The 15,023-nt window shown below is 44.8% G+C and overlaps 1 protein-coding gene across 1 annotated transcript in view; it reads left to right on the top strand.

Annotated features, from left to right (window-relative positions):
• The window catches only part of LOC115264094 (elongation of very long chain fatty acids protein AAEL008004), a 103,108-nt gene that overhangs the window by 52,366 nt on the left and 35,719 nt on the right, over positions 1–15,023 (top strand). Inside the window, exons 2-3 of the mRNA XM_029867416.2 lie at positions 402–472; positions 8,742–8,932. Coding sequence (XP_029723276.1) covers positions 412–472; positions 8,742–8,932 — 252 coding nt within the window. The 5' untranslated portion in view covers positions 402–411. The remainder of the gene's footprint in view (positions 1–401; positions 473–8,741; positions 8,933–15,023) is intronic.

Raw genomic sequence — 15,023 nt, 5'->3', positions numbered from 1 at the left:
TGGGTGTTGTGGAGGCGGTGTCAACGGTAGTAGCGCAACAGACCGTTGATCGTGGTTGGACGTTTTGTTGTGACCGCCGGAGTCATGATCGTCGTCGGTATTCCTCCTCCATGTCACGGTGCAGTCAGCGTCGAGCGAGTGGTGTGATCGATTGATTGATGGGTTTTGTTTTTCTACCAATAACGGTACTGTGCGCGAGGGCGACGGGCTGCAGTCAGGTGGACGTGATGGCGGCTTGTAAAACCTGGTGATTTATGTTAAGGGGTTGTTTGCGGTGATGTTACGCCGGCGGCAGGTTATAGTTTTAGAATGAATTGCTGTTGTTACTTGTCGTACAGTTTGTTTTGACGATAACTCACCGGCCGTTACTAATTTTCACACTTTTTACTCCCTTTTTTCAGATCACCCAAGATGGCGTTCATACTCACAGACATACACGAATGGTACCGAGACCTAATGGACAATAAAAGCGGTAAGTTGAGTCTTGGATTCCTTGCTTCGTGATTTTGAACTTTCCTGATTGTTTTAGCAGTTCTCCTAGCACAAATTTTCAAATCTATTTTGGCGACATTGTTAGTTAAACTTTTTTTTTTAATTACACCCCTAGTTGATAACAATTTCCGAATCCCAGATGACGAGGTTTCGTTATTGTTCTTGGTCCATCAGTCAATCCTAAAATCGTATTGCCTCTGACAGGTTTCCTTTCTGTTCGCAGCGTTAGTTACTTTCATAGCTTGAGTGTTGTCTAGGAATTTCTAATCCACGCACGCTTATTCGAGTTTTAATATGAGACATCTACGCTTTGATGTCTCTGTTAGGGAACGGTTTACTTCTAGTTAACCATTGCCCGAAATGACCTGAAAGTAGGCTATCAAACTGGCAAATAGGCGATTCCGATTCGATGCTGCAAACTACGGGTGGATTTCCTGAGGTCTTCCAGAAGAAGTTCTGCTCTCAAAGGAACCCGTGAGATTAATCCCGGAGTTACTCCTATGTTTTCTCCAAAACAATTTCATAGGGTTTCTTCCAGAGTTTTTCCCGAGATTTTTAAAGGAGTTTCTTCCAGGATATTTCTCAGATGTTGTCGCGGGATTTCTCTTAGATTTTCTTCTGAGATCTTTCCTGAGTGATTTGCCTCAATTTCTTTCGCTTTTACACCTGGTATTCCCTCGAGTTTTTCCTGGTTTTCTACCAGAGATTTTCGGGGGATTTATTCCAGAATTTCTAATGAAATTACTCCTGGGATTCTAGTAATTCTAGCAAACTCCTAAAATTATTTTCTAGTAAATTTCAAGAGTTTTTTTTTCGTGAGGTTACTGCAGCAGGGGGCCGGAAAACAACGTCCGAGGCCATACTGTCCAGGCCGTTAAGTCGCGTTTTTTTACGAAATAACGTCCAAAAGTTTAGGTGCGTCATAATATCCTATGTGCCTTCTTTCCTTGGACTTCGTGGCATACTTGCATGTTTGGACGTTATGCCCCGAAAAAATGCGCCATAAAGCCCTGGGACATTATGGCCTCGGACGTTATGATACTGCGCCCTGCAGCAGTATCACTCGGGATTTCTTCCAGGGGTTTTTCCTGTAGTTCGTCATGAGATTTCTCTCAAAGTTCATTGTTTCTACAACGAGTTTTCGTGAGCTTTCGTCTAGAATTTTTTCCCGGATTTTTTACAGGAATTGTTCCCAGGATGTTTCTTAACGGTACTCGCGGGATTTCTTTGAAATTTCACCTGTGGGGTTTTTTTTATTCTTCAACCACTTAACCTAATTTACAGCTCTTTTGTCCTCGTGAGCGATTCCAATTGGCAGCTGCACTTACAGCCCGTACAGCGCCTAAATGTATTCTATTCTAATTCTACTATATCGAACTGGTTGCCTTTGCGCTGCTGTCACTTTTCTACTCTGTCCATGGTAGAATGATGAGCACGAGATGATGATGTGTGGCTCTTGTTCTTTTTCCAGTCCGATTGGGGATCCATTATGAGTTCCCGTCACCGATGTCCAAGTTTCCGGTTCCGTTAGAGCATATGCTCAGAAGAGGGTCAGGTGTCAGCCGCTTTCGGGGGGAAAAGTAACTGACGAAAAATTGCAAGTACCGGGGCTGGCTTCCTGGATTCGAACCCATGACCATCCACTTATGAAGTGAACATGTGACCATCACGCCACGGGCCCCGGTACCTGTGGTGTTTTGACCCGGGACTATCTAAGTAGATTCCTTCCGGAATCGCTCCGGGATGTCCCTTAAAGTTTTTCAGGTTTCGTTCTGGACTTTCTTTCATATTTTTTTCTGCGTTGGTTTCAGGAATTTTGGTGTGATTCTCCGGAAATTTCTCTTAGAGAATTTGCCGGGGTTACTCTCCATGTTCTTCCGGGAACCCCTACTGGAAATTGTCCCGGGATTCTTCTGGGTGTTCCTTTTGGGCTCTCTCTAAGAGTTACTCCCGGAGTTCTTGCCGACATTTTCCAGGAGTTTTTATCGGAATATCTTCTGGTATAACCTCCCTAAAATCATCATTGTAAGATCCTGTAATCCTGGAATCTAGGGTGAATCTTTTGAAGAACCCTGATAAGAGCTGTTGTTGAAATCCCGAGGGAAATCCCGAGAAAAACTAATATATCTCAAGAACTTCTGGTAGTTATCCCCGGGATCAAATATTTGAAAAAAATACGAAGGAACTCTGAAAACTTGTAAGTAATATTCCGGGATGTTCTACGTGAAAAATGCTCCAGAAAAATTTCTGCAGACGTCTCGTGAAAATTCCGGGAGTCATAACTGTTGGAAAGCTGTAACGGGAAACCATCAAGGGAAATCCATGAAGACATTTTGGGAAAATTTTGTAATTGTTAGGAAGGAATCCCGCGAGAAATACCTCGCAATATCGGAAATACCCCTTTAACCATCCAGGACGCACGCCTGTTCGATACTGAAGCTGCACCGCGCTCGCGCTGTATATGACGAGCGAGGTTTTTTGGTAGTGTTGTACTTTTTACAACGACGCGAGTCCTGAAGCGTTAAGAATTCCCGGGAGGTACTCCTGCTGAATTCATATGAAAAACTTTTGCTGAGGAATCATGAGAGGAACTCTGATAGAAATCCTTGAAAACACCGGAAATTGTAAGTAAGCAACTCGGGGAGCAAATCCTGAAAAACCACTGGATAGAATATTAAGTGAAATTCCTTGAGAAATCCAGAATGGAACTCCGGCGAACCTCTGGGAACAAATTTCTCAGGAATGTGACTGGGACCTCGAAAAGGTTACGTGGCTACTTCTGAATCCTGGTCCAGCTCATCCGGGTCCGAATTTCGACCAATTCAAGTGAATTCGATGGGGCACCCTTCTCATTTCGTTATATACGACGCCCGATGCTCTGGTCAAATGTTCAGCTGAATCCGTTTACATTTGGACGGTACTAAACTCATTTGAAATTTGTATGGGAGTTTATATGGGAAAACATTGTTTTTTTACCTTTTTCTCGTGAGGGGCTCTATTTTTCTTAAACTTTTTGCCATGTGGTTCTCCTATATAAGTGTGAACCACCCTAATTGTTTCTATGATCGTGTACGGGTACGTTGCAACTCATGTATATCACTCAAGTTCTTGGTTGCTCACTTCTTTTTTTCACTCCTTAATGCTTCACACCCCTAGCTCTTCATTTTTCATTCCTTGCTCTTCATTACTAACTTTTTAGTTATGACACTCCACTGCTCACTTATCACTCTTCTCTTTTCGATACCCACTTCTGCTTACTTCTCGTTCTTTCATCACCGCTCACTCTCCACTGCGCACTCTTCATTCTTTGCTCACTTCTCACTTTATCACACTCCTCACTTTTCACTGATCTACACTTTTCATTATTTAGTTCTCACTGCTCACTTCTAACTCTTCACTGCCCACTCCTCACTCCACAGCACTCATTTATCACTCCTCACTGGTCACTCCTAACTATTCACTCCTAACCAGAGTTGATGTGCACGTGCTGCAGACCCATGTACAGGAGTCGCATTGCAAGCCAGCTCCCAGGAGCACTGTATGTTTTGAGACTCACAGTTGTGCGCCTCATTTTTCTCAAGATGTGCCCAATGTGCTTCGTTATGTGCTCATTGTAGCGGAAACATTCATGACAAAAACGTTCTAAACGAACGAGAATTGAAACCTTAACCTTTGCATTGACAGTCCCTAGTCGTATCGTATAGACCAACCAGACACTTGAGTCCTGTAGGAAAAAAAAAGTTGTTGGAGTTTTTCGTTACCATGTTTTTCGCCTTAGATACCAACAGCACATGCAGCGCATGAAACGAGCTTGCCATGAGCTATGTGCCTGGTTCGCACCCACAGGATTTTCTTCGATTTTGAAGAGCTGCGATTTTGAAGAGCTAGGAGACAATTTGGTGAGAGGTTCGCTGTCACATTTATGTACACATGAGAAATGGGAAAATCTGATCCGTACTCTTCACTGCTCATTTCTTACTCATCGCTGCCTCATTCTTTGTTTATTCAACATTTTCTTTGCTCACTTCTGGCATCTGACTCTTCGCTGTTTATTTCGCACTCCTCATCCCTAACTTTACTTTTCAATGCTCACTCCTCACTGCTTGTTTTTCACTCACTCCTGCCTCCTCACTCTTAGCTGCTCATTCCTTATTACTAACTCTTCATTTCTCACTTTTACTCCTCACTTCTTCACTACTTATTCCTTAAAGTTCATTTCACACTCTTAACTTTTTTCTCGGATTTTAACAGCTTCTTCTTCTTCTTCTTCTTTATGGCTCGACGTCCCCACTGGGACTTGGCCTGCCTCGCTTCAACTTAGTGTTCTTTGAGCACTTCCACAGTTATTAATTGAAGGGCTTTCTTTGCCTGCCATTGCATGAATATGTCTATTGTGAGGCAAGTACAATGATACACTATGCCCAGGGAATCGCGAAAATTTTCCCGACCGGAACGGGAATCGAACCCGCCGTCTCTGGATTGTCGATCCATAGCCTTAACCACTAGGCTAACTGGAGACCCCATTTTAACAGCTTCTCAGTCTTGATAAATCAAAACGAGTTGTTTATCTAACCCGACATTTCGACACTTTGGACAATTTGTCTTCTTCAGAGGAAAGATACATTTGTCGTTTTTTGTTCTATGTGGTGTTTTCTAACTCTGTCGGGTGGTAAAAATTTGGGTACATAACTTCGGTTTTTGTAACACATGTAACATGTAACGAAAAACATATCTTTTCCCTGAAGAAGATAAAGTATCCAAAGTGTCGAAACGTCGATAAACAACTCGGTTTGCTTTATCAAGACTGCGTAGCCGTTAAAATCCAAGTTGCACAGAATTCAGTCGATTCTCCCTCAAACTTTTTTTCTGATTTGTCACTTTTCATTTTTGTTGCTCACTCGTCACTACTCGTTGCTCACTGTGTCACTCTCCGTACTGCTCATTTCTGACTGCTCACACCTTCCTTCACTCCTCTATCTTTAGGGAAGATTCATTTATTACGTCCATCGTTTTTCGGGATTTCTAGACTCCCCCTCCACCCTTCGTCACGCTATTCTCCTATGCCTGATACACATAATGTCACACTTTCCTACCCCCCCCCCCCCCCTTCCTCCAAATGTTGGACGTAATTTGTGATCGTTCCCTTACCGCTTACTTCTCACTCTTCACTTTTCACTGCTAATTGCTCACAACTCATTTCACACTCACTTTTCACTGATCACTCCGAACTGTTTACTTCTCACTTCTTACTCTTCATTACTCAATACTCTGTAATGTAATGCTTTCTTCACTCTTCACTCTTCACTGGTTATTCCTGAAAAGCTTACTACAACTTCTAATTCTTCACTGCTCACTACACATCCTACACTTCTCACTCCTCACTCCTTCACTGCACATTCCTTACTCTTATTTGCTCACTTCTCACTCCTTATATTTGTGGGACAGTTTTTTATGAGTATAAATTGTAGATGGGACAGCTTATGCTGAAAAATCAAACATAGGATAGCTCATGATGAAAAAAAAATGAATATCGGACAAGCTGACTTGATGTTGTTTTCATAGTTTCCGGAACAAAATATACTAACCAAGAGCGGTTTCAGAAGATATACGTCACAATATACCATTTTGCGATAAAAAGTCGAATTCGTCAAGAACTTACATGGCAGTCCACAAGTTCTTTGTGAAATTCCTCCAGATGTTCGACCAGGAATTCCGCCTATGTTCATCTCCCTGATTTATTTCGTGAAATCCTCAAGTAGTTCGCTCGAGAATTTCTCCAACCTGCAAGTATTACTTCGGGAAGTACTGCGGAAGTTTTTTTCGGACATTCCTCCTAATTTCGTCATAAGTTCCTTCTTGAATTCCTTCAGGAGTTCCTTTGGAACTTATTTCGGGATTTTCTTCAAGAGTTCGTTTGGACATTGTTCTACGAGTTCTTTTAAAAATTCTTCCAGGAGGTTGCTCAGAAATTCCTTCAACAGTTCATCGGAAATTACTTCATGAGTTACTAGGAGTTCGGGAATAGGACAGATCGGTGAAGTACTAGATTTGTTGTAATGAGCTGAATTTTAGTATGGTGAGAAGGTCAATTTTCCGTTTCTGCAATGAAATGGTGCAAAAAGCGTGGGTATTATCGTATTATGATTCCTTACATAATTTGATGCTGTTTGAGCAAAACTTTGGGCAACAGTGTTGTTGTTTTCTCCATTTCTTGCAACATAAACAACATAGTTATCCAAAGTTTTGATCAAACAGCACCAAATTAGACAAGGAGTCATAATACCCACGCTTTTTGCACAATTTCATTGCAGAAACGGAGAATTGACTTTCTCACCATACAAAAATTCAGCTCATTAGGGCCTGTCCATAAACTACGTAGACTCTGAGGGGGGACGGGGGGGTCAGACCACAGTCTACGGTCCATACAAATTTCAAAAATTTTGTATGGACGAAAGTCTACGAGGGGGGAGGGGGGGGGGTATGAGATTGTCAAAATTGAGTCTACGTAGTTTATGGACAGCGACTTATTACAAATCTAGTACTACACCGAACGTGCCCCATTCCTCCTGATGCTACTTCGACAGTTCATCGTAAGTTTTTTTCAGAAGTTCTTTGTGGAATTCATTAAGGAGTTGGCTCGGCAGTTTTTCCATGACTTCAATCAGGAATCCTTCAAAAAATGCATTTGGGAATTGTTCCAGGAGTTTCTGAAAACCACGGGCTGAGAGGTGTTCCAATCGGAATCAACTGATTTTTTTCCATTTATTGAAATAAATATTCCACCCAAATTCGTGCCAAATCCGTGAAGGTCAATTACACACATTGTGTGCACTTGCTGTGGGATGATCCACATTCTTTATGTAACAGACAAAGACTAGGCAAAGCCCAGAAGCTTAGAACAAGGTATATGCAAATCATCCTCGTAAGCTTGCTGTAACAAGATCAGCCTAGCGATCTACAAACGACTGACTTACTTTCCGTAAGTCACCCTGCGGTCACCGAGCGAACAAATTGAATTGATCGTTTGCTAATGAATTGCCTTTTTGCTGCTGTTCCACAAAGCAAAGCTCGATCGATCGGAAGAAACCCCATTTTATGACCGGGGCACCTACTGCCTCTTTATCCTACGCTCGTAGGTAATCGCTGCGTAATCGGTCGGTCGCTGAATTGCTAAGGGGCTGTCCATAAACCACGTGGTCATGAGGGGGGGGGGGGGGGGGGGGGGGGTTCGGCCAATGACCATTTTGTATGGACAAATAAAATTTTTTGTATGGACTAATGACCACGCGGGGGGGGGGGGGGTTGAAAAGTCCCAAAAAAATGACCACGTGGTTTATGGACAGCCCCTAAGCAGCTAGCGGTTGCAACGAATCGCTACCGATCGTTTGAACCCGTATAGGTTTCTGTCGCCAATAGCAGCGACAGGATTAAGGTATCGCCTGGGTAGCGTTTCCAATTTGCATACAAAGGCGCCGCTGCTGGTTGCCCTCCGGGTGACCTGTCACGTCGAATCCGGTAATCTTTCCATTTCACCTAAATAACCCAAAGGTATCAATTAGCGATCCGAACTAATCGGCGACCTTACAGCGATAGTGACCTTGTTGTTTTCGTTTTGCGTTTTTTCAGAGCGATGTGACTGTCATTCTAAACAAAACAGTAAAGAAAAACTAGAACCGTGGGGTGCCCTAATTTCGCGCGGGTCCAAATTTCGCTCACTGATCATATTTAGACATCATAATCATAAAAACAATGGTGCAATTGTTCCAATTTCACTTTAACTATACTATCTACAGTAAAATATGGGCAATGCAACGATTAGTTCTATGATTATGTTCTCTAAATATTATCAGTGAGCGAAATTTGGACCCGCGCGAAATTAGGGCACCCCACGGTATTCATATTCAGCAAGACCATGCTGAAGGTGACGGATTCGGTATTTTTTTCGTACCAACCAGACTTTCTCCATGGAACTATTATTGGCTTACTTGGGCGTAGAGTATCTTCACGTTTGCCACGCGATTTACAATTGCCAAATGATCATTGGGATAGGAATCTTTCAGTGAATATATGTGAAGTCCTCATTGAAAAGCTGATTAGCAAGCCTTGTTCTAGTTGGGGCCTTAATCTTGGGAAGATACAACCAGATTTTTTACGAAGTTGTTCTTTGTTCCATTCACTAATTGTTATCACCGATACCTGAAACCAGTACACTAACGAATCTTCTCAATTTCCTTCTTTCCCGTCCGCAGATCCCCGAGTAGCAGACTGGCCCATGATGTCCTCGCCACTGCCCACACTGGCCCTCTGCATATTCTACGCCTACTTTAGCAAATCGCTCGCCCCGCGGATCATGGAGAAGCGGAAACCGATGGACCTGCGGAATCTACTCGTGGGCTACAACCTCTTTCAGACGATCTTTAGCACGTGGATATTTTACGAGGTAGGTGATCGATGGCGTTCAAGTTGACCGATCGAAGTGAGTTTACAACCTCGCTAATTTGCCATGCAAATCAGATCAAATCCAATTAGAAGCACGCTTTTGTTGTTCGGGTGAGCGAGTGAGTCGTGATTGTCGTGTGGCGACTCTTCCGGTGTAGGAAAAAAAAGCGAGCGATCTAGAGCCAGTAATTAGGTGCACTAATTTTGCATCGCGCGAACAAATGGCGGGCGATCGTGTTGCGGTGGTGGCTGGCTAATTTGTGGTCTTTCATGTGATAACGTAAACTGTTTATGCGAGTTTTGCGTGCCGCTACGGCGCAGGTAACCGGTGTCGTTTACACGAGGAAGTGTTTTGTTACATTTACTGCTAAGCTGCCGTTGTTGATCGAGGGACTGGTGAGGGGACATTGTCATTTTGTTCTGATTAATTGGCTGGATGGTGTGATGTGTGATTAATGGCTTAGCTGAAATGACTCCTTATAACAACTTGAGGAAGAACGTTAGAGTGGCCCAGCGCAAGATCGATGTCCTATCAAACCTCCTGAAAGTGAGTCGAGTTAATTTGTCCACTTGTCCCATTCTTAGATGCAGCAGTATTTCTCCAAGAATTTTGATTGATTGTCGCTCAGAAAATGTTTCAGTGATTCATAAAAATTCAATATTTTCCATCTGTTCTCTTGGCTCTAATGGCTATCTGTCCAAAAACGTCGATATTGGCACCCATATAACAAAGTAGCCTGATACCTAAATGTGTCTTTATGTGGTATAGTCTCAAAGTCTTCAAAGTCTTAAGGAGTGTCTACAGCTATCCAACAACGCCTATCTCGTTAACACCATCCCTCCTGTATCTAAACGTTTTGTGAAGAAGTCACCTCATTGATCCCTGCTTACTATCGGTTCCACCAAAATCATTCCAGCAAAGCAATTGCCAAATTTCGAAGAAAGTGATGTGCTTCACGTTTTTGTTCTCCACGTTCGTGCCAGTTGCAGCGCTTTCTCCATCGATGTTGTTGTAGAGTTGCATTCAGACAAGCCGAACTTCTTGAAAACCTTCTCTAAATTCCCTTCTTGAGTCTATCTCGAATCGATCATAGCGTATCTCAATTGGGTTTATAAATTAAGAAAAATGTATTGATTTTTTGATTCTATACGAAAAAGCACCTTTTTCCGAATCACTATGATTTTTTTCAGATTTTTAGAACTTTATTTTGGTACCTAAAATCAATTTCAAAGAGATTTTTGGAAAATACCTTTTGACAGCTGGGCTACTGTTTGACAGCTCTGCCCAGTACAAACTGCGACGAGGGGTGATTCGACAAATCGCTCCCATACAAACTTTAAATTGATTTTTAAATAGGTTCCCGGGCACCAAAATTCATGAAAATTTGGATTTCGGTTCAGTTTGACATGCAGATTTAGAATATCGAATTATCTCAACACCGTTAAAGAAGCCAATTGGCTTCTTTAACGGAGTTGAGATAATGACATATTCTGAATCTGCATACCAAACTGGGCTGAAATCCAAATTTTCATGATTTTTGGTGCCCGGGAACCTAATTTAAAAATCAATTTTACGTTTGTATGGGAGCGATTTGTTGAATCACCCCTCGTCGGATTTTGTACTAGGTGGAGCTGTCTATCAGTTAACCAGTTGTCGAAAGGTGATTTATAAAAGTCTCTTTGAAATTAATTTTAGGTATCAAAATGAGGTTCTAAAAATCTGAAAAAAAAAATCATAGTTGCTCAGAAAAAGGTGCTCTTTCGTGTAAAATTTAAAAATCAATATTTTTTTTCTAAATTTTAAACCACGATACCACAAACAAACAGACGTAACACTTGCGAAATTTCCATCGACCACGCTTTTAACGATCATTTTAAATTTTCATAGTTGTGGCTTTTACAACCAGAGGCGCGCGCATCGTTTTTCTCAGGGGTTTAAGATCCTACCCTCTACGCCCCCCACCCAAACATGCCCACCTGCGCGCCATCTACTGTTGGTTCTAATTTGTAAACAACTTTTGTTGTTTTATAAACATCAACACTAGCACAAACAGCTGTGTTTTTCTCTCGATTTTGATGCTTATGATCACTGTTTTCGATAATTATGGAAATTTCTTGAGCCATAGTATTAAATTATCCTCACATTTGAGCAAAAAAATCGCCCAGGGAGTTTTCAATTTTCAGCCAATTTCCGCGCTCCAAACAAAACAACAACAAAAACAAACGAGAGTAGAGGCTAATATTTCATAATAGTGAAAACAGAACACTGATTTTTTTTCGGAATGAAATTTTTCAATCAAATATGCTGAATATAACATTTTTTAAGTTTGAACCACATATTGACTTGCTTTAAGCATGACGAAACGGCATTAAAATCAATTTTGCAAACGAAAATTGTAATTGTTGGTAGTTACGTCTTTTTACTGGTTCTAAAACAAGATAGAGGGTAGGCGTAATTTGTTCCAGCTTACACCCCTGGTTTCTCTATGTGTTTGACGTTTCACACTAGCGCCTTCTGTTGACGATATTGCACAACACAGTGATTCGTGCAACTTTTCCACCAGGTGATGGTAGTGTGAACTGGGCGATGGATTTTCATGAAAATCGTTCAAGGTGTTACGTCTGTTTGTCTGTGTCAATACCGAGGAAGTGGCTGAGTTCTCCACAGTCGGTCATTGGAAACATCTGGGACAATTCACGGTTCAGCTTCAGGGTTACTGACTACTTCACTGCCGTGTGCAGCATAGTTGTCTCATATTAATAGGACGGATTCCCATAGAACATGGGACAACTATGCTGCACACGGTAGTTCATTCCAGCAATGAGCCGATCATTTCCCGTAACGTAAATCGCATGATTCCCCCCCCCCCCCGCGGTACGGCGTACGGGTTTACCTAGACAATGATCATGATAGGAACGGGCAAACCCCAACTTCAGCAGCGCTAGGTTGAACTTATCGTTTCAACATCGAGGGGAATACTTCAACCCGTAGAGTGACTTCAACAGTTGGGACTTCGATCCTGGCTTCGGAACGCCGTCTTCACATGCATGTGATCAATAAAACAGAATCCTCGTGGAACACTGACGGCCAAGACCATTTTTTTTTCCTTCTAAACCATAGGGGGATAATCTGCTCAACAGACACCCTAACAGAAGGTTAGGGTAGTGTAGGTCTGACAGGCCGTCTTCTACAACAAAAGTAAAATCCAGGACTACTCTCTCCTCGTACCCACTAAACCATTCCTATGGTCGCCAAACCCTACGTCTCTCCGGAACCACCAAGAAGGTATTGCTTCAGAGAGGGGCTAGTGCACATCGCACCCACAAGGTTAGCTGCGTAGCCTGCAGCAACGAACATCGATGACTCGCTTTGGAGAGTCCATCACGGTAGCATGCTGGCGCTTAGCCAGTTTCCCGAGTGGTCCTCGCCACTTCCTTTGTCCTCGGAAGGCGGGCAGGGTCAACCCCGCCCGCGCCCTACTGCTGAGCGGACATCAAGAACTGATGCCCACGTGCAACCCGATCTGACCTGCCCGTAAGGAAGGGTATCACTACCCTTCAGGCCCTATCAGATGCACCCGTAGGTTGCAGACAGCAGGATCTCACCTACCCCGATCCTTGCCGGGGACCCCTTTCCAACCGCGGGCTCGGATCCAACCCAGTAGACCGACGCCACGACAGCACCGCTACCGGGACTTCCTCTCCGCGGCCACTTAATCGTTGTAAGGGTCGATCTCGACCGCAGGGCACCGGTATGACCTACGAAGCCGACTCCGAACCCCTGGACCACCTCTTGTACTGCATCTGGACTAGCCACTCTCCGAGTCCACGCGCCACATCCTCTGTAGTTCCCAGACGATATGGGTGATAGCCGTTGAAACGGCGTTCCAGCCAAACTCATCCCTACACATCCTGTGGACCAAGTTGTCCGGGTTTGTGTCCTCCCCGCATGTGGCAAGCATGCGGTCACGCATTGTGCGAAAACGCGGGCACACGAACAAAACGTGTTCCGCCGTTTCCTCTAAACCATTGCACGCTGGGCATTCGGGAGAATCCGCATGCCCGAAACGGTGTAGATACTGTCGGAAGCAACCATGACCTGTAAGGACATGTGTCAGGTGGAATGTAACTTCCCCATGGCGCCTATTAATCCAACTATCTACCCTCGGTATCAACCTATGGGTCCACCTTCCTTTGGTGGAGCTGTCCCACGCGCGCTGCCATTTGACCATAGAGGCCATCCTGGCAGTCCTGCGTATGCCTCTTGTGCCGCGCATTTCGAAGCACTCCATGTCCTCACTGATAAGAATGCTGATAGGCACCATACCAGTAATGACGCAGAGAGCGTCGTGTGACACGGTACGGTATGCGCTCGCAACCCTCAGACACATAAGCCTGTAAGTACTTTCCAGCTTCCGTCGGTAGCATTTAGTACTTAGCGCGGTGCCCCACGCCGGGCCGCCATACCTAAGTATGGACGTAGCAACACTAGCCAGAAGCTTGCGCTTACTGGCGTACACCACAGAGCTATTGGACATCATCCGGGACAGTGCCGCAATAGCTTTGGAGGCTCTTTTACAGGCATAATCGACGTGGCTACCGAAGGTAAGCTTATCGTCGATCATCACGCCCAAGTGTTTGATGGAGCGCTTTGACAGGATAGTACACTCTCCTACACTGATCTCCGTCTGCTGCTCCGACTTCAGGTTGTTAACAACCGTCACCTCTGTCTTGTGGTGAGCCAGCTCCAGTTTCCTGGACCGCATCCACGCCTCCACAACCTTGATCGAGTGGTTGGTAGTCAACTTTACCTCCTCGATCGTTTCACCGTAGACTTCGAGCGTAATGTCGTCGGCAAATCCGACAATCACCACTCCCACTGGATACTCTAACCTCAACACCTCGTCGTACATGACATTCCATAACACCGGACCCAGGATGGAACCTTGCGGGACTCCTGAGGTTATGTGAAAGCACTTCCGACCCACCTCCGTGTCGTAGACTAGTACACGATTCTGAAAGTAACTTCCGAGAATCTTGTACAGGTACTCCGATATCCCCAGACGCAAGAGCGCATCGGCAATAGCAGACCAGCTGGCGCTATTAAACGCATTCCTTACATCCAGAGTCACTACCGCGCAAAAGCGAATTCCCCTCCTCTTAGGCTCGAGTGCTTTCTCGGCGGTTTTTGTAACCGACAAGATAGCGTCTACGGTGGACCTCCCCTTCCGGAAGCCGTACTGGTTACTCGAAAGACCATTTTCGCCCTCGGTGAACCGCAACATTCTATTGAGGATGATCTTTTCGAGCACCTTCCCCGCCGTGTCAATCAAGTATATTGGTCTATATGCCGACGGGTCTCCGGGTGGTTTCCCCGCCTTTGGCAATAGTACCAGGCTCTGCCTCTTCCAAGCTTCTGGGAAAACTCCCTCGTCCAGGCATTTCTGCATAGCAGACCTGAACATCTCGGGAGCCTCTGCAATGGCTACTTTTAAGGCCAGGTTCGGAACTCCGTCCGGACCTGGGGCCTTACCTACGCTAAGGGACTTAGCTATCCCCACAAGTTCCACATCGGTGACCCTCTCCTCATCGCCAGCCCCAGTCCCCGGCTGTCCTACGAAAGGAGGCCAAGGATTAGGATCATGACGCGGAAAAAGTCCTCCAATGATCCCCTCCAACATCTCTGGAGATTGCTCTGTAGGAGCCATCACACCTCTCGTCTTGGCCATAACGATCCTGTAGGCGTCACCCCACGGGTTCGTATTGGCACTCTGACAGAGACCCTCAAAGCAGGCCGTTTTGCTTGCTCTTATCTCGGTCTTAAGCGCGGCTTTTGCAGCGGCGAACACCACCCGCCGTTCGTTTCGCTCTTCCTCTGATCGTGCTCGCTGCATCCTCCGCCTAGCCCGTAGGCAGGCGCGGCGCAGGTCCGCAATCGCGTCGGTCCACCAGTAAGCCGGTGGCCTCCCATTTCTAGGGTGGACTCACCTAGGCATGGTCGCATCACACGCACGTGAGAGCACCGCTACCAGCTCGTCGCCGTCTAAACCGATTAAGTTTCGCTCACGACGGAGCGCCTCCCTAAATACCCC

This window comes from Aedes albopictus, chromosome 1 (assembly GCF_035046485.1).
Source record: "Aedes albopictus strain Foshan chromosome 1, AalbF5, whole genome shotgun sequence".
NCBI classification, from domain to species: Eukaryota; Metazoa; Arthropoda; class Insecta; order Diptera; family Culicidae; genus Aedes; species Aedes albopictus.
Note: the sequence above shows the minus strand (reverse complement) of the source record. Positions and strands in the feature narration are given on the sequence as shown.